General features: G+C 40.9%; 1 protein-coding gene across 7 annotated transcripts in view; it reads right to left on the bottom strand.

The window, feature by feature from the left end:
* The window catches only part of mef2aa (myocyte enhancer factor 2aa), a 114,814-nt gene that overhangs the window by 27,725 nt on the left and 60,830 nt on the right, over window positions 1-26,259 (bottom strand). For 4 of the 7 annotated variants that reach the window (XM_020480716.1, XM_020480711.2, XM_031822764.1 and 1 more), the window contains exons 5-6: window positions 4,753-4,887; window positions 1,436-1,649 (exon numbers count right to left, since the gene is read on the bottom strand). In XM_020480716.1, the coding sequence (XP_020336305.1) occupies window positions 1,436-1,649; window positions 4,753-4,887 (349 nt within the window). Of the gene's footprint in view, window positions 1-1,435; window positions 1,650-4,550; window positions 4,686-4,752; window positions 4,888-26,259 lie in introns of all 7 variants that reach the window. The other 3 variants (XM_020480710.2, XM_020480713.2, XM_020480715.2) reach the window with 1 other exon arrangement.

The raw sequence follows: 26,259 nt of genomic DNA, 5'->3' as shown, positions 1-26,259 counted from the left end.
TCACTGACATGATGTCAGCTGGTCCATTAGTGGCTTGGCTGAAATGCAGTGGAAATGTTTTTAGGGGATTCAGTTAATTTGCATGGCAAAGAGGGACTTTGCAATTAATTGCAATTCATCTGATTACTCTTCATAATATTCTGGAGTATATGCAAATTGTCACCATACAAACTGAGGCAGCAGACTTTGTTAAAATTAATATTTGTGTCACTCTCAAAACTTCTGGCCACGACTGTATTGTATGATTTACCATTTTGAGTCTCTACTTTTATCCAATATAAAACACACAATTTCAGATATTGCTACATAAGACTGATTTGAGCCGGTCGAAATCGCTCCACTATTTCCTGGTTGCTAAAATTCTAATAGTTTGACTTATTTCATTTTGTGGCAAAACAAGCACTCTATAGTGTAGAGAATCATTTTACCATCTAAACTTGGGTGATTTTTTAAATATTTTTTTTAAACCACTAAAAATATAGTATTTTCAGCTAAATGAAGCTGGTGTACAAAAACGAAAGTAAAAAACACAAAAATTAAACTTATGATTGGAAGAATAGAAATAGCGCATATAGAAATGATATACCACGTCTTAGACTTGCTTTCAATGAGAATTACATATCTATAACTCACATTTCTATGGGAATTTTCTCAGGTCAGCCAAAAAGTTATATATTGCAGCTTTAATGCTCCCCTCACATACAGACAACAAATACAGTCCCCTCGCATGCAATGAAGTGTGCCAAAAAGCATGGAATGACCAATTGAAACTGACAAGAGAGGCCTTTGACCATGTCGTAGGCAAATGTATGCAGCCGGTTGAGCTGAGGGCCTGTCGGGGCAGAGCAAGAGTGAACTAATCAGTACCTCCTGAGGACATACTTTTCTGGCTGGGCTGGGGCCCACGCCAGGTCTGTCCTTCCCAGCATGCCAGCTAATAAGATGCATGAAATTATATGATTAACCATCTGCATCCTTCAGCTGGGAGCCAGGGATCAGCCTGGATACAGCACTCAATCCTTCCAAAGAAGCTGGACTCATGCTCCAGAATACATGGAATGTAGAATTATTACTAATCTTTTTGTGGGAGGTAATAAGTAACCCACAGACCACCTCACGTACTCAACATCATCGAGATATGTTGAGTTTCCTTGTAGGCCTATTTGGTGGGGAAACTGTGAAGCCAGCTGTATAGCCAATTGCCTGTTTCTGTTTATTAAAGAATGTGAAACAATGTTGTGTCTGTTTTCTGCTTTTCATTAAATCATGTTCTTTATATAACCTAAAATAAACGTGTTCATATGTGACTCGTTTCAGGAAACTATGCGTATGTCGTGCACCACTACTTCATAGGAGAAGTACATACATAGTTACCACCATGTACGTACTATTGTCAGGTGTAGTGAAAACAACAGTGAGGTGTAGTGGTACTGACCCGCATTGCCTTGAGTGGGGGGCCTCTGCTGTCCCCCGCTCCTGTGTAAGGAGGCCTGAGGGGGGGAGAGCATCCCGCTGTCACTCAGAGAGGCTGCGGCCTGAGCCAGGGCCTGGCTGCTCATGGATCCTCCTGGGTTGTAAGACATGGTATTCTGGTTGGAGACTGGCACTGCCACATGCATGGGGAAGTTCTGCTGGGGCAGCGCTGTGGGCTACAGGAGGGAAACACAGAGACATGAAGAGAATCAAAGACCTGGCGCTGGGCTGAGGGTCACACTGGGAAGGAAATGGCAGAGATGGCATCTGTGATGGTGCCACATCAATCACATTGGTATGGTTAACAGAGCAGTCCTATTAACTGATGGCAATGTTCCAAATCTATGCTGACATAAGCCTGTATTATATATAAATACTAATGTATAAAATGTACAGGTGACCACTATATTTCTGTAAATGTTCCAAATTGGATGCTGACATAAGCCTGTATTATATATAAATACTAATGTATAAAATGTACAGGTGACCACTATATTTCTGTAAATACACAAAACAATAACTTTGCTATTTAAAAAACTTTACAGATCAAAACATGCACAATAGCAAGTGTCTTGTACCAGGTGTTCAGACTTGCATTGTAATAGTCAGCACTGCAGATCATCAACGTTTCTTCTTTTTATCCGTCTAATTGTGTTATTTCCCAAAATATACAGTTGAAGTCGGAAGTTTACATACACTTAGGTTGGAGTCATTAAAACTCGTTTTTCAACCACTCCACATATTTCTTGTTAACAAACTACAGTTTTCACAAGTCGGTTAGGACGTCTACTTTGTGCATGACACAGGTAATTTTTCCAACAATTGTTTACAGACAGATTATTTAACTTATAATTCACTGTATCATAATTCCAGTAGGTCAGAAGTTTACATACACTAAGTTGACTGTGCCTTTAAACAGCTTGGAGAATTCCAGAAATGGCTTTAGAAGCTACTGATAGGGTAATTGACATCATTTGAGTCAATTGGAGGTGTATCTGTGGATTTATTTCAAGGCCTACCTTTAAACTCAGTGCCTCTTTGCTTGACATCCTGGGAAAATCAAAAGAAATCAGCCAAAGAATTGTTGACCTCCACAAGTCTGGTTCATCCTTGGGAGCAATTTCCAAATGCCTGAAGGTACCACGTTCATTTGTACAAGCAATAGTACGCAAGTATAAACACCATGGGACCACGCAGCCGTCATACCGCTCAGGAAGGAGACGCGTTCTGTCTCCTGGAGATGAGCGTACTTTGGTGCGAAAAGTGCAAATCAATCCCAGAACAACAGCAAAGGACCTTGTGAAGATGCTGGGGGAAAGAGGTACAAAAGTATCTATCTCCACAGTAAAACGAATCCTATATATCGACATAACCTGAAAGGCTGCTCAGCAAGGAAGAAGTCACTGCTCCAAAACCGCCATAAAAAACCCAGACCGGTTTGGAACTGCACATGGGGACAAAGATCATACTTTTTTGAGAAATTTCCTCTGGTCTGATGAAACAAAAATGACCATAATGGCCATAAAGACCATCGTTATGTTTGGAGGAAATAGGGGGATGCTTGCAAGCCGAAGAACACCATCCCAAGCGTGAAGCACGGGGGTGGCAGCATCATGTTGTGGGGGTGCTTTGCTGCAGGAGGCACTTCACAAAATAGATGGCATCATGAGGGAGAAAAATGATGTGGATATATTGAAGAAACATCTCAAGGCATCAGTCAGGAAGTTAAAGCTTGGTCGCAAATGAGTCTACCAAATGGACAATGACTTCGAAAGTTGTGGCAAAATGGCTTAAGGACAACAAATTCAAGGTATTGGAGTGGCCATCACAATGCCCTGACCACAAAGTCCTGACCTCAATCCCATAGAAGTGTAAGGAAACTTCTGACCCACTGGGAATGTGATGAAAGAAATAAAAGCTGAAATAAATCATTCTCTCTACTATTATTCAGACATTTCACATTCTTAAAATAAAGTGGTGATTCTAACTGACCCAAGACAAGGAATTTTTACTAGGATTTTATGTCAGGAATTGTGAAAAACTGAGTTTAAATATATTTGGCTAAAGTGTATGTAAACTTCCGACTTGCATTTTGGATCAAAACTCCATGTCAGTGCAGTGCAGTGCTGACAATCCAAATAGTTTGTGAGAGTAACTGGTGACAGTGAGACCACTCCATTCACAGCATAGTCCAGTGAGGCAGTCAGTTAGTGATATTATTAGTGTGTTAATTGCAAACAATGGTGCTCTCCATGTCAGAATTAGAGAGAAAACAACAGTTGAAGCACTATACTTTATGCAGGATTCTATGATTGCCACCCGCAATAAGATCACTATTGTCTTAAGGTAAAGCTCTGTGTAATTCCAGGGTACTTTGGTCACCTCCAGTCTGATAGTAGCTTGATGAAAGAGTGGAAAATAAACAGTGATAGTCCACTGATTTGGCGAATACTTGAATTGCCCACGTGAATGGAGGACCCACCAAGATGAGAAATCAGGAGAGATCATACAATGAGCAAAGGGGAGGGAAGATAAATAAAATGAATCAAAAATTATCCCCCCCTTCGCCAAATGATCCAGGCACTGAAAGAGATTCAATTTCTCAATCTGCTTGGGGGTGAAAATTGGATTTTGGGAAAAAAGACATAAATCACCAAAGCTACAGAACCAGTCAATATTTAAGCCAGTGGAGGAATCTTCCTCTTTTTTTTCAGGGGGAAATGTGTCTTTTATAATAAAGAAGCTTCTCCTCCACAATAACAAAAATGCACTTTCCTTTTCTTATAGTTTTCAATATGATCTTCCCAATAGAGCTTTAAAAAGGTTCAACCTGTCATAACAATGTGATCTTATCAGGGTGTGCCAAAATATAAGTTGCAGAACAAATCAACAAAATAAACAAATACACGTCCAATGAACAGAAAAAAGGTTATGCTTGAATAGTCCATGTTTGCTTATAGTAGTTGACAGAGGTTGCAGGGTGGGATAATTAAAAAAAGAAGAAAAAGTCAAACCAAAAGGAGGTCAAAATCCTTTGTGCCACAAAGCCAAGCAGCAAAATCATTGCATTTACTTACGATTTTATGATTTCTCATCATATTATCAAACTCCTCATTAATTTTTTTATACTTTTCTTCTGTGTGAGGGGTGAGGACATATGAGGCATCAGGGTCCGGGCTATCACAGCCTCTGTGTTCTTTCTTGTTTAGCGCCTGTAGTGAACATCAACATAAAAACAGGAATCAACACAAAATGGCAGGAGAGGGAAAAAGTACTTACACCACAGCGCTTGTACATTAAATCACTCTCTTCGCTTAGTTTGCCGAAACGGTCGTCCATGAGGGGGCTGTGCCCAAAACAGTCATCTGGATCAGGACTGGCACACAGGTCATTATGGCCTTTGTTTCTTAATTTCTGAAATAAAATTGCACAATTCACACATACAATATATACTGCAGGATACTCAGTCTACTACCACATGACTCTCTGTCTAGGTAGGTTACAATACACCTCTACAAACCTGTTCCCATAACAAAACATACTAACATAAGTAAAAGGCATCATTCAAGTCAAGACACAAATTAATTGAATACATGACAGATATTCAATGACTTGTAATACATCAATTATAATACACCTTCCTTCACATGTACATTTAGAAATAATCAAAAAATATTTGAATTAATTTGTTATTTTTTGGCTTGCCAGTGTGCTGGTATGAGCAGAGAACGGGATGAATACTGTCTTCCTATGCAATGGTTAACAATGATAGGCAAATTGAAATGTCAATCCTTATCCTTTCATCCTTTAGAGACCATCACAGAATAAACTAAATATTTCTCTGCACTCTTCTCCCTGCACTCTCTCTCTTTCTCTTCTCAACCTCTACCCAACCCCCCTTCTGTCTCTCTCTCTTTCTCTTCTCAACCTCTACCCAACCCCCCTTCTCTCTCTCTCTCTATCTTCCCGCTCTCTTGCTGCATGTGTGTGTGTTTCAATGCATATTTCATTATCTCTCAGTTATCATAAGCCACCCAGCTGGAAGACACCCCGGTATAAGAGGATCCAACAGAGCAGCAGTTTAAAACATTGCAGACTTTAATTCAGCATGGCTGCCACTCATGGGATTTTATCAATGTTAAGTAATGTAGGAAATAAAATGGATTACTATACTGCATGTGGTCAAATACGCTTATTAGAGCATGAAATGGAGTGATTATTGTAAGAGTAAAGAGCACACAGTATGGTGTGATATAGCTTCATTTGACCTCTTAAAAAGACTGCACACTATCAAATTAACTAAATAAAAAGAGTGAAACTGTGTTGTGCTTGTTATAACTTTCTACCAAAGGAGCAGTTCTCTCCGCTTTGTTAAAACTGTGAATGATGGTGGTAACGAGAACCTATGACAGCACGTGACATCAAGCCAGTCAGAGAACATCAAGTCTGATTTATATATGTGCTGTTCAGGTTCCCCTATCAGGCTGGTGCAGGCCCAGAGCGGTGACCTACCCTGTCTTTGGGCTGCCTCTTAGCCAGATGTCTACAGCAGTCACTGACTCCTCTGGATGGAGGGGTCACAGTGTGAGGGAGAGGAGTAGGCCTCAAAGGCACTAATGAGCCCTTCGTCTCTGCCTCCATCTCCATTATCCTGGAGGTGCAGGAGGTAACGCTGGTGTGTGTGTGTGGGTGTTCATGGGCGTTGCAGCAGCAGCTGGCATCTGCTGACAGCTCTCTGACAGTACAGTGGTGTTTGGGCTGATCTCTATCTAACAACATGTCTTACCCAGCCCTGCTTACAGTAACTAGGTCGTTCCAGGAAAAGAGTGCCTTTTGCAACCCTTTTTTATTTTAAGTATTGTGCACCAATACTGAATATTGCATTTTCAAAGCCTGTTATATTAAATTAAGTGCCCTTTAATATAGACCACATGGTGAATTCAATAAATGTGATTTTGTTTATGAATAAAGGAATTTAAGATTACATCTTCAACCCTAATATGGTCGACCCTGTTACTTTATTTGGCAATTAATAGACACTTACTATAGTAATTTGAGATGGGAAAACATGTTTTTTTGAACATTTTTTGAACAAGTTGAACATGTGCTATTTATGACAGAATGTTAACATTTTGTGAAATCTAAAGTTTTTTGCCACTCCTATTTACACTTCTTAAAAGGTGCCGATTTGGTGGAAGGACCCAGATCCCAACATGCTGACAAGCTCTGTATGACAGACTACTGTCGGATTTCCTAGGATTGAAATATGAAACTTTACTGGTTTTCAATGATTTCCTACTATACAATGTGCGTGTCTACCAAGGCACAGTTTACTTTAACTTTTACAAATGTACCAGTACTGAATCAAACTACAGCTATTGTATGCAGTAATCATGTGCCTATGAACCAGAGATATACTGTTAGCACTGAGGCGGTGTGTGCCCTAGTAGGAAGTCCACTGTGTGAAGCTCACCCCGATCAAACATAAATAACATAAGCATGTCTACATCTGATAAACTTCCCAGTAAAGCAATAAAAACAATCAAGCATCCCATAAAATTGCCAAAAAATAGCCCACATTAAAATATGTAGGCTAAGAAACAAAGTTCATGAAATCAATAACTGGCTAGTAACAGATGGCATTCATATTCTATCTATAGCAATACATGGTTATAACATCTACAGAAAAGACAGAAATGCCAATGGGGCGGTGATGCGGGTCTATATTCAGAACCACATTACTGTAAAGCTTAGAGAGGATCTCATGTTAAATACTGTTGAAGTAATATGGCTTCAGGTTCATCTGCTTCACCTAAAGCCTGGTGGGAACCTGCTATAGACCACCAAGTGTTAACTATCAGTATCTGAATAATATGTGTGAAAAGCTTGATAATGTACGTGAAATCAACAGCGAGCTTTGGAACACATTCAATGACATTTTAGGGAAAATGGCAAACTCAGCTCCATCATTCATTGAATCAGATGGCTCATAAATTTAAAAAACACTCATATTGCCAACTACTTTAATGATTTTTTCAATTTTCAAGATTAACAAACTCAGGCATGACATGCCATCAACAAACACTGACACTTCACATGAAAGTATAACTGACCAAATTATGAAAGACAAGCATTGTAAATTTGAATTCCATAAAGTGAGTGTGGAAGAGATGAAAATAATTGTTGTCTATTAACAATGACAAGCCACCCGGGTCTGACAACTTGGATGGAAAATTAATGAGGATAATAGCGGACGATATTGCCACTCCTATTTGCCATATCTTCAATCTAAGCCTAATAGAAAGTGTGTCACCCAGACCTAGAGGGAAGCAAAAGTCATCCCACTACCCAAGAATAGTAAACCTCCATTTACTGGCTCAAATAGCCGACCAATCAGCCTGATACCAACCCTTAGTAAACTTTTGGATAAAATTGTGTTTGACCAGATACAATACTATTTTACAGTAAACAAATTGACAACAGACTTTCAGCGCACTTATATGAAAGGACAATCAACAAATACATCACTTACACAAATGACTGATGATTGGCTGAGAGAAATTGGTGATCAAAAGATTGTGGGGGCTGTTTTGTTGACTTCAGTGAGGCTTTTCAGTGAGGCTTTTGACATTATTGATCATAGTCTGCTGCTGGAAAAACGTATGTGTTAGGCTTTACACCTCCTGCTATATTGTGGATAAAGAGTTACCTGTCTAACATAACACAGAGGGTGTCCTTTAATGGAAGCCTCTCCAACACAATCCAGGTAGAATCAGGAAATCCCCAGGGCAGATGTCTAGGCCCCTTACTTTTTAAAATGTTTGAGTAAAGCCAGTGTATCTACTGTATGCATGTGGATGACACAACACTCAGCTACTACAGCGAATTGAAATGACTGCAACACTTAACAAAGAGCTGCAGTTAGTTTCAGAATGGGTGGCAAACAATAAGTTAGACCTAAATATTTAAAACAAACTAAAAGCATTGTATTTGGGACAAACCATTCACTAAACCCTAAACCTCAACTAAATCCTGTAATGAATAATGTGGAAATTGAGCAAATTGAGGTGACTAAACTGCTTGGAGTAACCCTGGATTGTAAACTGTCATGGTCAAAACATACAACAGTAGCTAAGATGGGGAGAAGTCTGTCCATAATAAAGTGCTGCTCTGCCTTCTTAACTTCTTGGTGACAGGGGGCAGTATTTTCACGTCCGGATGAAATGCATGCCCAAATTCATGCATTTCATGATGCTACTCATCCCCAGAAGATAATATATGCATATTATTAGTAGATTTGGATAGAAAACACTCTGAAGTTTCTAAAAGTGTTTGAATCATGTCTGTGAGTATAACAGAACTTATTTAGCAGGCGAAACCCAGAGGACAAACCATTCAGATTTTTTTGTTTGTTGAGGTCACTCTCTTTTCAATGGGATTTCATTGGGAATCCAGATTTTTAAGGGACATTCTTGCAATTCCTATCACTCCCACTGGATGTCAACGGTCTTTAGAAATTGATTGAGGTGATTCCTTTGTAATGAAGAAGTACGGCCATCTTGAACAAGGAGTGTACAAGAAGTGTACTGTTCGATAGAGGTGCGTGACCAGAAAGTATGCTTCAGTTTGTTTTCTTCCTGTATTGAACACAGATCATCCCGTCTTCAATTTTATCGATTATTTACGTTACAAAATCCCTAAAGTTGTGTTACAAATGTAGTTTGAAATGTTTTGACAAAGTTTACAGGTAACCTTTGAGATATTTTGTAGTCACGTTGAGCCAGTTGGAACCGGTGTTTTTCTGGATCAAATGCGCCAAATAAATGGGCATTTTGGATATATATCGACGGAATTAATCGAACAAAAGGACCATTTGTGATGTTTATGGGACTTATTGGAGTGCCAACAAAAGAAGCTTGTCAAAGGTAAGGGATGAATTATATTTTTATTTCTGCGTTTTGTGTCGCTACTGCAGGGTTGAAATATGGTTTCTCTCTTTGTTTACTATGGTGCTATCCTCAGATAATAGCATTGTTTGCTTTCGACGAAAAGCCTTTTTGAAATCTGACATGTTGGCTGGATTCACAACAAGTGTAGCTTTAATTTGCTATCTTGCATGTGTGATTTCATGAAAGTTTGATTTTTATAGTAATTTATTTGAATTTTACGCTCTGCGTTTTCCCTGGATTTCGGCCAGCTAGCGTCCCACATATCCCAAAGAGGTTTTAACAATACTATCAACAAAGGCCTTAGTTTTGTCACACCTGGACCACTGTTCAATTGTGTGGTCAGGTGGCACAAAGAGGGACTTAGGAAAATTACAAATGGCTCAGAACAGGGCAGCACGGCTGGCCCTTAAATGTACAGAGAGCTAACATTAATAATATGCATGTCAGTCTCTCATGGCTCACAGTGGAGGAGAGATTGACTTGTTTTTGTAAGAAGTGTTGACAAGCTGAATGCACCAAGCTGTCTGTTTAAACTACTAGCACACAGCCATGCATACCCCACAAGACATGCCACCAGAGGTCTCTTTACAATCCACAACTCTAGAACAGACTATGGGGGTGCACAATACTACACAGAGCCATGGCTACATGGAACTCTATTCCACATCAGGTAAATGATTTAAGCAGTTGAGTCAGAAGAATAAAAATATTAAAATACACTTTATGGAACAGCAGGGTCTGTGAAGTGGCACACACACAGGTATAGACACACGCATAAGCACACACACACTAGCACACACGTAATATTGTTATATTGTAGATATGTAGTGGTGTAATAATGTTATATGATGTACTGTTTTACCTTTTGTTTTATGTGTGATGTAAGTGCCTTAATGTGTTTGGACCCCAGTAAGAGTAGCTGCTGCCTTAATAATACAAATACAAACTATACACTCTACTCTAGCTTAAACACTTGATGAAACAGTGTATGAGCTAAAATCTGAAGCAGGGGAACTCTGAAAAGCACCTAAATCATATCAGTCATATCTGTCTGATAATGTTACTGGAGAGAGAGAGATGAATGATACACAACATGTGTAAATGTGCATTTAGATCCACTAGTGTTTGGTGTGGTACAGAGCCGGGGCATTCTTCTCATTCGAAGAAAACGCCTTCCTGGTTCATTTCCTGTTTACTGAGGCTGCTCTTCAGTTAGGCTCCTGTTAAGGCTATGTTTACCAGGGAAACTATGCACTTTCTCCGCCAGACTGCCACAGATCTGATCAGGACCTGCAAATTAAAGTCCAAACCTGCTCATTATGGGAATAGCTGGGTTGGGCTGGCCGGCCATGGCTATGTGAGATGGGCAGGGCCGCAGGCAGCACTTCCATCCAGCCGCACCCTCTGCCCCTGGCCCCGTGCCCTGCTAGCCACTCAGGGAGGGGCCAGAGTGGAAACATCCAGTGCCAGGGACACTCAGCACTCAGAACAAACCATGGAACATATTGCACTGAGACTAAACAGCACAAAGCCCAACAGTGAGTGCTCATATCTAGGTAATTCATTTCACAAGTCAATATTGACCTCCGTGATCTAAGATGTATTGAAATTAAACATTATGACAGCATATAATGTATTCATGCCTAAGAAAGAGTGAAGAGTGACAGATTTCCTCTCCGAGGTACTCCTAGCTGAGCACGTTAAGGAGTGAAGGTCTGGGACAGCACGGCAGTAATTCCTCCTTAAATGACTTGGCATGTTTCGGGTGTCCCACAGACGCTGCCCGCAGCTCCCAGTAAATGGATCACTAAATCAGCACATGGCCAAACAGGTGTCTCTCTCCCAAACACCTGTCAGGCCCTGGCTCCCCGGCCCGGCCAATCACACACGGCCTCACACTAACATGGCCTTAGAAGGGGCCACATGGAACCCTGAAGGCCATCAGACATCACTCAACCCAAGGTTTTTACTCTATACTATTGGTTCAGTAATACATACAAATGTTTCCACAAAACAAACCAACCAATGCTGAATTATGGTAAACAAAATTGAAGTTGTGTTCGTTCTATTCCATTTCTTCCTTTCTATTCCTTCTATAGTTCAGAAATTCACTTTCAAAGGTCATATCATACTCCATTTTCTGTATTTTGAAAGTTCAATATCTTGAAAACTTGATTGCTGACATGAAAAACATTTAGGGACTGTATCAATAGTGGACTAATGAAACAAATACCAAAAGTCCTTTAAGAAAGCAAAGCTGGAGGTGTGTGAATACATTAGAACTTATAGGGCTTTTCAACAACAACATTTATAATGGAGGGTGGGTGGTGAGTCTGTCTGTATATGGGTCTGCAGACAGATAGTAGTGATAATTGAACTTGTGTAATCTGTTCACAAGGCTCATGGAGGTTCATTATGAGCAGTGGGAACCAGGCCAGCAGATATTTTCTCACAGCCATCCTGGACTACTAGAAAATTGGCTCTATACACCAAAAATTAAAATCTGGTTGTCTGACGTCAAACCAGCGGGGCATCATAGTGAGTGTGTGAGTGTAATGTTAAAAGAACAGGCTTTTTTCTGATGTTCCGAAAGTGAGAGAGGCCTTGAAATGTGTCTGTTCACTCATAGTACTGTATGCCCAACCCCCATACTGATGATAACATCTACAGTATCACTCATCTCCTCCAGAGCACCTGTTGTTCATTTATATTAAACTTACACACGCAAGAGTATGAGCTATTGAAGCAGTGTCTCAATTGTACGTTATATAGAAAATAATTGTTTTCATATGATGTTAGAATGGAGCTATCAATTCTATCTCTATGTCAGGTAAATGACTGTTGTAGGTGGGGGGGGGGGGGGTTTTGCCATGATGCTCCTGTACTGCCCGCGCTTGAGTGATTGAAGCGGAGAGAACAGGGCATGGCTTGAGTGGCTGGGGTTCTGGATGATCTTCTTGGCCTTCCTGCAACACCTGGTATTGTAGGTGTCCTGCAATGTGCACCCAACAGCTGCACGTATCACCCTCTGAAGCGCCCGTCTGTCTGCGGCAGTGGAGTTGCCGTACCAGGCTGTGATGCAGCCCGACAGTATGCTCTCGTTGGTGCTCCTGTAGAACACTGTGAAGGCCCTCGAGGACAGGCCACCGGAACTTGACCAGCGGAACGTCCCTCTTGAGTCTTAGTTTGTAGGTGTGGAGAAGCAAGATGGAGTCATGGTCTGATTTGCCGAAAGGAGGATGGGAGAGGTCCTTATATCCGTGTCGAGGGTATAAGGCCTGAGCAAGAGGACAAGTACATTAGAGTGTCTAGTTTTAAGTGAAAATGCAACTCTGGGATATTGGCCTTCTAGGCAGATTTGCAAAGAAAAAGCCATATCTCAGACTGGCCAATAAAAATAAAAGAATAAGATGGGCAAAAGAACACAGACACTGACCAGAGGAACTCTGCCTAGAAGGCCAGCATCCCAGAGTCGCCTCTTCACTGTTGACGTTGAGACTGGTGTTTGTGGGTACTATTTAATGAAGCTGCCATTGGAGGACATGTGAGGCATCTGTTTCTCAAACTAGACACTCTAATGTACTTGTCCTCTTGCTCAGTTGTGCACTGGGGCCTCCCACTCCTATTCTGGTTGGAGCCAGTTTGTGCTGTTCTGTGAAGGGAGTAGTACCCAGCGTTGTACGAGATCTTCAGTTTGTTGGCAAGTTCTCGCAAATGAATAGCCTTCATTTCTCAGAACAAGAATAGACTTATGAGTTTCAGAAGGAAGTTATTTGTTTCTGGTCATTTTGAGCTTGTAATCGAACCCACAAATGCTGATGCTCCAGAAACTCAACTCGTCTAAAGAAGGCCAGTTGTATTGCTTCTTTAATATGTACAACAGTTTTCAGCTGTGCTAACATAATTGCAAAAAGGTTTTCTAATGATCAATTAGCGTTTTAAAATGATAAACTTGGATTAGCAAACACAACGTGCCATTTGAACACAGGAGTGATGTTTGCTTATAATTGGCCTCTGTACGCCTATTTAGATATTCCATAAAAAATCAGCTGTTTCCAGCTGAAATAGTAATTTACAACGTTAAGAGGGTCTACACTGTCACGCCCTGGCCTTAGTTATCTTTCTTTTCTTTATTATTTTGGTTAGGTCAGGGTGTGACAAGGGGGATTTATGTGTTTTTCCTGGTCTAGGGGTTTTGTATGTTTATGGGGCTGTTTCCTTTCCAGGTAGTTTTGTATGTCTATGGTTGCCTAGATTGGTTCTCAATTAGAGGCAGCTGTTTGTCATTGTCTCTGATTGGGAACCATATTTAGGCAGCCATGTTCTTTGGGTATTTTGTGGGTGATTGTCTTCTGTCTTTGTACCAGATAGGACTGTTTCAGTTTTCACATTTGTTATTTTGTAGTGTTCTCGTTTATCTATATTAAAGATGTTGAACACTAACAACACTGCATTTTGGTCCTCCTCTCCTTCAGCGGAAGAAAACCGTTACATACACTGTATTTCTGATCAATTTTATGTTATTTTAATGGACAAAAAAATGTGCTTTACTTTCAAAAACAAGAACGGTTTTAAGTGATCCCAAACTTTTGAATGGTTGTGTACATATGATGTAAGAAATAATACATAAAAAATAAAAAAATACTGCAAAGTTTCCAAATGATTAGAAGTGAGGCGACCTTCTCTGTCGGCTCCATCTTGAGACGAGGCATGGTGCCTGCTGTCGAAGCCATATTAGCCAAATATAGTGTTCCATTTAGATCTATGTTTATGTCACAGAAAATAAACACGACTGTTGCAATCAAAACAAAAAAGTTGAGTCTTTTGAGTGTATGATTTAACCACAACCGCAGAGTTTATATTATAGCCCCATTTACATTGAACTTTTAAGAAAACATAATTTAATGAGTTAAAGATAAAGTGGAGCCAAAGCTGTTGCGTAAGCCACCTACCATACCTGCTCCTTGTGAAGCACTTTCACTGAAATGGGCCAAAGCAATTTCTGCAGTCTGCCTGAGATGGAACACCATTACACTCCAATGCCCCCCGCTTGTGTCGAGCTTTTTACATTTCACTTATTCATGTACTGAATGTGAATAAAAGGGAGTTTGGAAGTAGACAGTAGATGTCGTTACAAAAGCCAAACTTCTCAAATGTGGGGAGAAGGCAGGTTGTGGCTGAACTGTCAGTGTCTTCCAGTGGTAGCTATATAGAACACACACCAAAATAATGCTTTAATTATGATTTGATTATAGTCTATATAAATAATGTATATTTGAACTATTTTTGCTTCTGTAGTGTTCCTCACCTCATTTCAACTGTGTCCCCACCTTGCACACCCACCCTGCAGTGTTGTGAATTCGCTGTTGTGCACGTTGCCGCACTAAGCAAGGTAGCGTGCTAATCCTCATGACATCACCATTGTGTCCGGCCCGTTCCATCTAATGTGGCTATCAAAGGGCCTCTTTGAGTGTGAACACTGTTGAGAATCAGCATGGGGAGGCGGCTGATAGCAAGGCTTTCATCTGCTCACAAATATTTTAGCTTTTATATAACGTCTTAAGAGACAAGTCTTTCACTGTGAGTATGTTCCCATTTTTCCTTTGGTGAGGTAGATTTCACTTGAGGGGGAAAAGGGTATGTTGGTTGTTCTCGTGAAGTCTCCAGCTAGTGGCTGTATGTACTGTATGCCATTACCGAGGGCCCTAACAGATTCTCCTCTCTACACACTGGTAATGGTCATATTCCTGGTCTGAGAGTAGGGAGGGCTAGATAAGGAAATTGGTTTTGATTCCCAGACATATCTGCTTTAATCTCATGACCATTCCACATCATCAGTGATCTAACTGATATCAGGATATGACCCCATGCATGTCCTTCCTCTCCTTCAGCCCATTGTCTGACAGGAAATACAGCAGGAGGTGCTCCTTCTCAGCTGTACAGGACAGACTGTGTTTTCTTAAGTTATTATGAACGGACTGCAGCTGTTTGGAAAACAATATATCCTAAAGTCTGATCCAATCCTCTCAAAAACAGGACAATGGCGAGACCACGGTTAGCTCCGAGCTGATACACCAAACAGAGTAAGACATATAAAAGTAGAGTAATCCTGACTGAGCTGTGGTCTGCGTGTCCCTAAAGGACAGACAGGGAGGAGAAAGCCTCTGTCTCAGGTCAGCTCAATTTACAGTAGAGCAGAAAATGATTGTGGTTGACTGGCTAGATTGAAACTTTGACAAATATAGCCGCTATATTATTGAGTAAGAATAAATTGCACAGCAGAGAGCAATACCATTCCCTCCGAGAGACAGGCAGCTGCTCAGAGACTTTGTTGAATAACGGACGTGGCAAAGATATTAGTTGCCACAGTCAAAGAGAACACATTTTCAATCAGTGGCTTGGATATTTTCAGACAATTTAGTCAACTGGGAATTGAAGTCCAAATTGAGGATAAAGGCATCTCAATGTCATCATTATCTACATCTTTAAAAGATTGGGAACAAATGAGACGAACACGTTCCATTACATCCAACTAGCTCTAGACAGCTATATTAAAAGATAAAAAGGTATAAACAACCATTCACAAAACAAACTATTTCTACTACAAGAAGTTCACTTAACATCTTTTTCCCCGCTCCCACCACCCTCCCCCTCTCTCTAATTCATCAACATCTCTCTCTCTCTCCCTGTCTCCCTCTCCCTGCACCCACAGAGTGGATCATTAGCTGTCAGAGCCCTTGAAACCAAACCCCCGTCCTCAACCCCCATACTTGCTCGCCTTTAAAATATTCATAAGGACAATTAGGAGTTCCAAAAAGGCGGGCATAGAGAGCTGGGGCAGGTGTGGAGGGCTGGGGCAGGTGTGGAGGGCTGGGGCGGGCGTTGGAGGGCTGGGGCGGGCGTGGAGCGCTGGGGCGGTCGTGGAGGGCTGGGGAGGGCGTGGAGCCGGGCGTGGAGCGCTGGGGCGTGGAGCGCCGGGGCGGGCGTGGAGCCGGGCGTGGAGCGCCGGGGCGGGTGTGGAGCACCGGGGCGGGCGTGGAGGGCCGGGGCGGGCGTGGAGTGCTGGGGCAGATGTGGAGGGCTGGGGCGGGCGTGGAGTGCCGGGGCGGGCATGGAGGGCCGGGGCGGGTGTGGAGCGCCGGGGCGGGTGTGGAGCGCCGGGCCGGGGCAGGCGTGGAGTGCTGGGGCAGATGTGGAGGGCTGGGGCGGGCGTGGAGCGCTGGGGGCGCAGGAAGTAATGTTCTGCAACACTCAATACCCAGACCATAGACCTGGCCTCATCAATCTGAGCCACAGCACCCCTCCCTCCCTGCCCACCCACCTCCTCACTCAGCCAGGCAAGGTAGGGGAGGGTGGCATGATGCCAGCTAACCCCCCTCCTTCTCCTCCCAACTGGCTGTGCTCTGCTTTGTCCTCACCCCTGGGTAGAGGAGGGAGGTCTCACACTGCCCATGGTGAGACGGGGGGAGGGCAAGCTGATTCTTGCCCAACGGAGCTAACATACAGAAGCCGTTCTATGTGAAATAAGGGTCACATTTCTGTTACAGGGACCACAAGGTCAGTAGAGAACATGGGGGTGGGCTCATGGTTTGGCCTTCAGAAGAACCATCAACATAGTTCCTCTGTCCATATTGGTCACTGTGGTCTCTCATGTCAACTATACAAACTTGGCAAGGACGCTCCATTGGTGGCATGACTGTCATTAAAGTACACTATATAAACTCAGCAAAAAAAGAAACGTCCTCTCACTATCATCTGCGTTTATTTTCAGCAAACTTAACATGTGTAAATATTTGTATGAACATAACAAGACGCAACAACTGAGACATAAACTGAACAAGTTCCACAGACATGTGACTAACAGAAATTGAATAACGTGTCCCTGAACAAATGGGGGGGAGGGGGGGGGTAAAAATCAAAAGTAACAGTCAGTATCTGGTGTGGCCACCAGCTGCATTAAGTATTGCAGTTGCTCTTCTTTTCATGGACTGCACCAGATTTGCCAGTTCTTGCTGTGAGATGTTACCCCACTCTTCCACCGAGGCACCTGCAAGTTACCAGACATTTCTGGGGGGAATGGCCCTAGCCCTCACCCTCCGATCCAACAGGTCCAACACGGGGGTGCACAAAGCAAGGTGCATATAGAAATGGTTTGTCGAGATCGGTGTGGAAGAACTTGACTGACCTGCAGAGGCCTGACCTCAACCCCATCGAACAGCTTTGGGATGAATTGGAATGCCGACTGCGAGCCAGGCTTAATCTCCCAACATTAGTGCCCAACCTCACTAATGCTCTTGTGGCTGAATGAAAGTCCCCGCCGCAACGTTCCAACATCTAGTGGAAAGCCTTCCCAGAAGAGTGTAGGCTGTTATAGCAGCAAAGTGGGGAACAACTCCATATTAATGCCCATGATTTTAGAATGAGATGTTTGACAAGCAGGTGTCCACATACTTTTGGTAATGTGTGTAGTTCAAACCAAATTAGGGCTGACCTATTTGATGTATTCCGATGTATTCAGACTGACATGTGTAGCTCTTCCTTCATTAACATAAACACAAAATAAAGTGGCTATGAAATGAACATGGTGTTGCATGTTGCTGCTGAGCGACATGTATTGCATTACTTTTCATTACAAGTTAGGCCTTCTTTTACAAAGAGTTTTACCATAAGCCATGGTAGGCCTGTGCCAGTTAATCAGTGGCATGCCTCTAGAAACTAAAGAATACATCACTTAAGACATTTGAATCAAGTAAAACAGCGAGGAATCATATATCATGGCAATGTTGAAATCATTCAAGTGTTTATGGGATGATGTCAGCAACATGTAATTCATAGTCGAGATATGAAAACATTTGCCAGAACAATGAGATGCTGTAGAAAGCAAAGAATTCTATTACTGTAAAGGTCTTCATTCCTGGTGTTATTGAATTACATTAAACCATGTAGTTGAGTGTTGGAGATGTTTCATTATCTCATAGAATACTTTAAGTTTGCAGGCCTTCCATTTACGTTAAGGCTTTCTAAATTCACTTTTTAAGGCAGGAGTGTGTTAACCAAGGTGAGACTGGCAAACAGTTTATTCTTGGTTTTAACTGGCGCCACTGAGTCTAAAGCAGCCTGACACATGTCATTGAAAATGTTCAGCAAATCATGAGTGTGATGACAAAGAACATGATCAGTAGTAGAGCATTTAATAGCATCTGTAAATTGACTAGCCGTTGTGGAGTTAATGATGCCAGAGAGTGGGGACAGACATTTTTAAGAGGAGGAGAAAGCATTTTTAAAACAATACAGAGATGGTCAGAAACACACACATCAATAGTTTCCAAGTTATCAAAATATTCAAGTCATAGGACAGGTTAGGATCTGTATCTCTCATTTCAAGACCGGGTTCAGCAAGAAACCAGAAGAGAACTACACCGACACCAACCAGTTCTAATCTAACACAAAACTAATTAACAGCAAAAACCATCAGTGGGAATATCCCACATCTGTACACACCTAAGAACATAAACCACTGAAACACTAGTAATACATTTAATTCATATGGAGCCTTCTAACACAAGTACATGAGAAAGAATCAACATAATACAAATTCTACTCAGATGAACAGCAGAGGGAAATGTTTATTTCACAAAAAAAAGAGCCAGAATGTAATTTGTCATTCAGTTTTAAAAAACATGTACTCATGTCATCTCTCTTGTTTCCTTTCTGAATGAGTGCTAGTGTTTTTTGTACAAAGCCGCCAGTGCAGTGCTCCAGCACTTGAGATTAGAGCATGGCTCATTAGTGTCATTGGAGAGTAATGTTTACAGGGACTGCAATGGCTGGGGGTCTTTTGTTGTTCTCTCTCCTTTTATTTTCACCCTCTCCAAGAAGACCTAGTTTTGAAATGAAAAATACATATCACACTTGAGAGTGAAGGATGAAAAGAAGCTCTGACGTCAATGAAGCATGAAAACAAAAAAACTCTTGACTGTAACCTGGTAACAACCATCGCAGTGAAGAGTGCAGGGGCTTTGTTGAAGAACAGGGGCAAAGGGCTAACACACATGCACACACTTTAATGGGACTCTTCTGGTTGTGATAAACTGAAGAAGATTTATTTGTTCACTGTCCATGTCCTGTTTTTCTGAAACATTAACATGAGTTTCCACAGCAACCAAGCCATAGTGAACATGAGGAAAAAGAGACAATTATAGTCCATTCACGGCTTGTTTCATAAATGTGGTGTGAAATAGGATGTTCTATAAAAGACTTGGATAAAAATGATCACAAGTGTTGCTTTCATAGAATGCAAAAAAACTCCAAAGAGAGTGGTGACCCTTTTTCTAGTGAAAGCCCAGAGGAAATGGAGTCCTTGTCCTATAAACTTTGAAACCCAGCAGGAGACTGGCTACAACCCCATTAGTACTCCTACACTCAGCATGGCAAATTATGGCTTTTCAACCAGAATGCTTACTGCACCTCAGTACATGGGAAAAAGGTACGTTCTGTCATCTAGAACTACAAAGACAATTCTGAAAAGTGTATCCAGCAATATCAAAACATATGAAAAGTGGATTTTAGCTTCTCTTCAGAGAATGACGGAAACATTTGTTCAACAAAGCCTGACTAACAACTTGACTTGTTTTTATGTGTGTATGTGTGTGTGACATTTTTTCATCATGTAGTAATAAAGTACAGTGTGTGTTACTAGAAATCAGACTCAACATATCAGTATTCCTCCCTATTCACATGTGGAAGCAGATGAAATGTCTTGGGTAGAAGAGAATTGCAGTGCCAAGCATATTTCCTAAAAACACAATCAACAAAAGTAGATCAGTGTTTTATCTTGTCTTTTATACACTTGACAGAATGTACAGACATACAGTGCCTTGCGAAAGTATTCGGCCCCCTTGAACTTTGCGACCTTTTGCCACATTTCAGGCTTCAAACATAAAGATATAAAACTGTATTTTTTTGTGAAGAATCAACAACAAGTGGGACACAATCATGAAGTGGAACAACATTTATTGGATATTTCAAACTTTTTTAACAAATCAAAAACTGAAAAATTGGGTGTACAAAATTATTCAGCCCCTTTACTTTCAGTGCAGCAAACTCTCTCCAGAAGTACAGTGAGGATCTCTGAATGATCCAATGTTGACCTAAATGACTAATGATGATAAATACAATCCACCTGTGTGTAATCAAGTCTCCGTATAAATGCACCTGCACTGTGATAGTCTCAGAGGTCCGTTAAAAGTGCAGAGAGCATCATGAAGAACAAGGAACACACCAGGCAGGTCCGAGATACTGTTGTGAAGAAGTTTAAAGCCGGATTTGGATACAAAAAGATTTCCCATGCTTTAAACATCCCAAGGAGCACTGTGCAAGCGATAATATTGAAATGGAAGGAGTATCAGACCACTGCAAATCTACCAAGACCTGGCCGTCCCTCTAAACTTTCAGCTCATACAAGGAGAAGACTGATCAGAGATGAAGCCAAGAGGCCCATGATCACTCTGGATGAACTGCAGAGATCTACAGCTGAGGTGAGAGACTCTGTCCATAGGACAACAATCAGTCGTATATTGCACAAATCTGGCCTTTATGGAAGAGTGGCAAGAAGAAAGCCATTTCGTAAAGATATCCATAAAAAGTGTCGTTTAAAGTTTGCCACAAGCCACCTGGGAGACACACCAAACATGTGGAAGAAGGTGCTCTGGTCAGATGAAACCAAAATTGAACTTTTTGGCAACAATGCAAAACATTATGTTTGGCGTAAAAGCAACACAGCTCATCACCCTGAGAACAACATCCCCACTGTCAAACATGGTGGTGGCAGCATCATGGTTTGGGCCTGCTTTTCTTCAGCAGGGACAGGGAAGATGGTTAAAATTGATGGGAAGATGGATGGAGCCAAATACAGGACAATTCTGGAAGAAAACCTGATGGAGTCTGCAAAAGACCTGAGACTGGGACGGAGATTTGTCTTCCAACAAGACAATGATCCAAAACATAAAGCAAAATCTACAATGGAATGGTTAAAAAATAAACATATACAGGTGTTAGAATGGCCAAGTCAAAGTCCAGACCTGAATCCAATCGAGAATCTGTGGAAAGAACTGAAAACTGCTGTTCACAAATGCTCTCCATCCAACCTCACTGAGCTCGAGCTGTTTTGCAAGGAGGAATGGGAAAGAATTTCAGTCTCTCGATGTGCAAAACTGATAGAGACATACCCCAAGCGACTTACAGCTGTAATCGCAGCAAAAGGTGGCGCTACAAAGTATTAACTTAAGGGGGCTGAATAATTTTGCACTCCAAATTCTTCAGTTTTTGATTTGTTAAAAAAGTTTGAAATATCCAATAAATGTCGTTCCACTTCATGATTGTGTCCCACTTGTTGTTGATTCTTCACAAAAAAATACAGTTTTATATCTTTATGTTTGAAGCCTGAAATGTGGCAAAAGGTCGCAAAGTTCAAGGGTGCCGAATACTTTCGCAAGGCACTGTATGCCACTAGTAACACTCACGACATAATCCTCAGCTATGAGGTTAGAGCTATTATTGCTAGGCCAGTGTAGAAGTCTAATGTTGAATTTGTTAAATGAGAATTGCATTTGTTTTGATTAAATGTAAACATTTATTATGGTGTTGAAATGGTAGTTTTAAAAAATTGTAACCTGTAGGTCACCATAGAAAATGAGACCCTGCTCTCAATGGGCTCCCCTGATGAAATAAAAACACTTATTTTTTTGCTTTCAATATATACATTAGTGATTCCTTGATTATTTTTAGGTGGCTCATCATTACACTTTCCCGCAGATATATCCATGGCCTCATTGGCCTGCTCAGAATAATGTGTTTGTTTTGACAGTGCAGACTGACAGTACAGGTTAATTTCACTGACCTTTCCTGGAATCCACAGCAACACCTACACTGAACTGGATACACACAGCACAGTAATAGAAAACTAGCCATTTGCTTTGTTTTTCAAAACAAATCCATTACTTTAATATGAGCATTAGAACAAAATCAAATGTTTTTTTTCTGTATTACATGATTACAGATAAGCCCAAGCAAACAGGTTCAGGACTGACCCTTGCACTCGATGCAGTTCCATTTCCAGTGACAAATGCAGAGAATAATCCCAGACACTGACAGCCCCAGTTTATAGTATGAATGCATGGATAAATGGACACTTCTATTCATATCCTACTCATTGCAGACCAATTCCATAGAGAATCCAGTTGCAACAAATATATCAATACAGAGACGGCTTCAAAGATAATGAGCCAATACACCTTATCAGATCCTCAGCTGAGCATTAGTTACAATACACTATCTCACCATGAATAGTACTCCACTAAACCAAACCCCCTCTATTGGAATAAACATACAAACCGGGCATAGGTAGAAACTATTTGATGTATCATAGGTTATGAAAAAGAAGGGAAAAGCAAATGAATGTCATTTTAATAAAGCTTGAGAGACCAAAAAGGTACACATTTGGTTTGCTGCTGGAATATTAACATTGGGATCAGCAGTTCATAAATCATAAATGCCCTAAATCTACTTTAATTCAATAGTCATATGTCAATAGAACTGACATTAGTCTTAGCTTAAGATCCATTTCTAATATTGTGGGTGCTCAGAGAGAGCTATAGCGACATAGCAGTAAGAATGAGAAGGTACTGCTGAAGAAAACAGATACCAAGTGGTGCCAATGATCAGTGAAATGAAATGAGACCATGATGCAAACTAATCCCGACATATGTTAAAGTACAATTTATGGGTAAATATACAATTAAATCATGGAGCTAAAGATAAAAAGGCTCTAAATGACTTTGCTAGATAGATGTTGAGACTGAGGAAGAGAGTATTGCCCAATGGGTTTTGAAGTGCCCAATGGGTTTTGAAATCTTGCCAGATTATATCACTTTGCAGGCAGTGGTATGTAACCCTGATGTATAGTGTGGACATTGTATGGCTACTCTGTTAAAGTGAGAGTTTTTTTTAGTGGTATAAGAATAAGTATAGTAAAAACATGCTTTAATCAGGGGAAGTGGGCTTTTAGATTCTCCCTCAGAGCGACCTTACGCAGGCGAGCCAGTGCAGCTAACCATGTGTACCCTTCAGCCATCTCAAATGTCAAACAAGGCTTTAGTGGATCAGAGGGATTCTGGCTTCTGGCCAACCCAAAGTCAAGTCGCTAAGTTAAGCACTTGCCAATTAAAATGTAATACTTTTCATTTGTGTTGTCATCTGTGCATATCAAACATAAATTAGGCCCCTGACCCCTTTTAGATTAATCTTTCAAAGTTGGTTAATCATCCAGGATTGGGAGAGTCAGTAACATCACTGGAGCGTGAGGTAAGTGCAATAATCCATGTGTGATGCCAGTAACTATAAGGCAGAAGAATCTCCTCAGCACACGGCAGCTCCATGTTCTCCTACGACGCAACACTTTGTCACATGATCATACAGTATGGTGATTGCTGACTGTTCACGACTCACACAAAATGTCTTTGAAATTTAAACTAAGTATTCAATTTGAGACTGAAGCTTGTAATTTTATCACCGTTTTCTTGTTTTACTGAGACAAATACTGTAAGGTGCATGCTTACAACAGACTTCATAGTATGCACTACATTCTATCTGTTCCAGAGAGCCAGCCCCTCTAGAGGAGTGGTATGTTTGAGAGGATTCAGTGGTGAAAGCTTCTCTCTGTGCCAGCCAGAGCCTCATGTGACTGTCCCCATTATCTTGGAATGTCACAATTAGAGATACACAGCACTCAGGCCTGAATATGTATCTGATACTCCACAGAGGGAGCCTTCACCACTGGGCTATGATGTTCATTAAATCTGCTTACTCACTAAGCCAACATGGCTATGTTCATAATATTCCAGGAAGATAACACACTAGAAGGCAAATCATTTCGATGATTACTTCCTATACTTGAGGAACAGTTGTTTATATGAGTATGAACTAGTGGGAAGCCTTGGTGGGGTCACTTCAAACTGGAGTAAGACACTAAAATTAAAGGACAATGGTTTCCATCATATAATTACAGCATTATGTGGGCCACTGAAGTGCAGTTGTGTTGTGCATAAATACACAGCATGTCACGTTGTTGCAAGAGACCTGGTGTCCACTGCCTGAGAAACATGATTCATTGGTCCAAATGAAAGGAATTCATCAGGTAAAGTGCCAAGACTCAGATTAAGCAACTTATATATGACACAAAATATCCTCCTGCTGTTCCTCAAGCAATTGAGAATTGTAGAAAACACCAGCAATAAACATGTAAATGAGATTGCTAATTGTTTTGTCGCACGGTGTCAACCTGACCTGAAATTTGACTCATTACTCACTTAAGTAATTACACATCATGACCCCTTCATCTTGATTGAAAGTGACATCCATTAACCTATCAAGTCCACTTATGTGTAATATAATGCATCTATTACATGGTGATAACCGTCCTCTGATCTCTGGTCCACCTCTTACGAGTGGCAAAGTGCTCAAGACAGAAGTCTTTTGATTCTTCTTCTTTTTTAGATCTAATCTCATTACACAGAAATGTACTCAGAACATTTCCATGATTTTCAATTCCACAATTCAACGTCTATTTGAGGACTACATCATTAAATTGAATGCTCCACTATAATAAAATGAAAGAAATTCCATCATCATTTTTGCCTAATCAAATAAAGCATCCGTATTTTGATCGGTAGAGTGAAGGGTTTCGAACAGAGGGCTTCCTTTTCCCTCTCCTCCTGTCGATCTTTCTGTGCTGACAATTTTCTTCCCTGTCACGTCCTCTGCAGAAGCACCGGGAGGAAGATAATTGATCAATCAGGCTAATTGAACAGTCTGGACAGTTAGCCCACCATAGCAGATGTGCCAATTTGCATTCATTAAGACAGAGATGAGTCTTAATCACTGTACTGGCTTTGATTGACAACATAAACACCTCCTGTCTCAAACCCTGGATACACTCGCTCTTTTATAAAAAAAGAAAATACAGTCGTTTCTATATGTCAGAGGCCTTTATTTCATGATCCACTGCCAATGCGGTTACTATAAGCAGGCTTTGTGGTGAAAGAGTGGAATGATTCAAATGGAAAGTAGTGGAGTAAAGAGAGAAAAGCAGACCCAATAGACCTGACATTATGAAATGGTCAGGATTTACATATCTTATTGGATTATTATTCTGAATAGTGAGTGCCATTCATAATAATAGATGATCATTGAAAGTAACAATACTGATAAATCTATGGAGATGATGCATGTTATATTTACGCTAATTTTCTTTCACTGAATGAGCTCTTTATCTATAGAACACTCAACAATGAGGAACATTGTTCTATTTCCAAAACCACATTTAACAAATACGGCCTCTCTAATGTCGGAGAGAAAGGTGAATTTGCGTATGACTGCTCTAGCTTGGTTTACTCCAGAAGATGGGCATGGGAAAAGACAAAAAAAGAAGAAGCAAAATGTCAACTTTTTATATCCATTGTAGTCCAGCTCTTTACATGCCCAGGCATGGAATTTGAGTAAAACTGCAGCTCCAAATTTGAATAAAGCCATTATTCCCATCATGGACTAATGGGGATCCTAATAAATACCAATGGACTAAAGTGTAGTCTAACACTCGTGTTTAAACTATTACAGCTGTATAATCCCATTCAATTATATCCACATCCCCTATTTTATGACATTACTTTAAATGTGTTTAGTCCATGTCAATTTCATTTAAATGCAAACTTGATTAATCCAAGCATAGCTGCAAACAGTAATTGTGTTGAAATGTTTTAAAGAAAAGCACAGATGGACGCCA

The sequence above is a fragment of the Oncorhynchus kisutch genome, linkage group LG4 (assembly GCF_002021735.2).
Source record: "Oncorhynchus kisutch isolate 150728-3 linkage group LG4, Okis_V2, whole genome shotgun sequence".
NCBI classification, from domain to species: Eukaryota; Metazoa; Chordata; class Actinopteri; order Salmoniformes; family Salmonidae; genus Oncorhynchus; species Oncorhynchus kisutch.
Note: the sequence above shows the minus strand (reverse complement) of the source record. Positions and strands in the feature narration are given on the sequence as shown.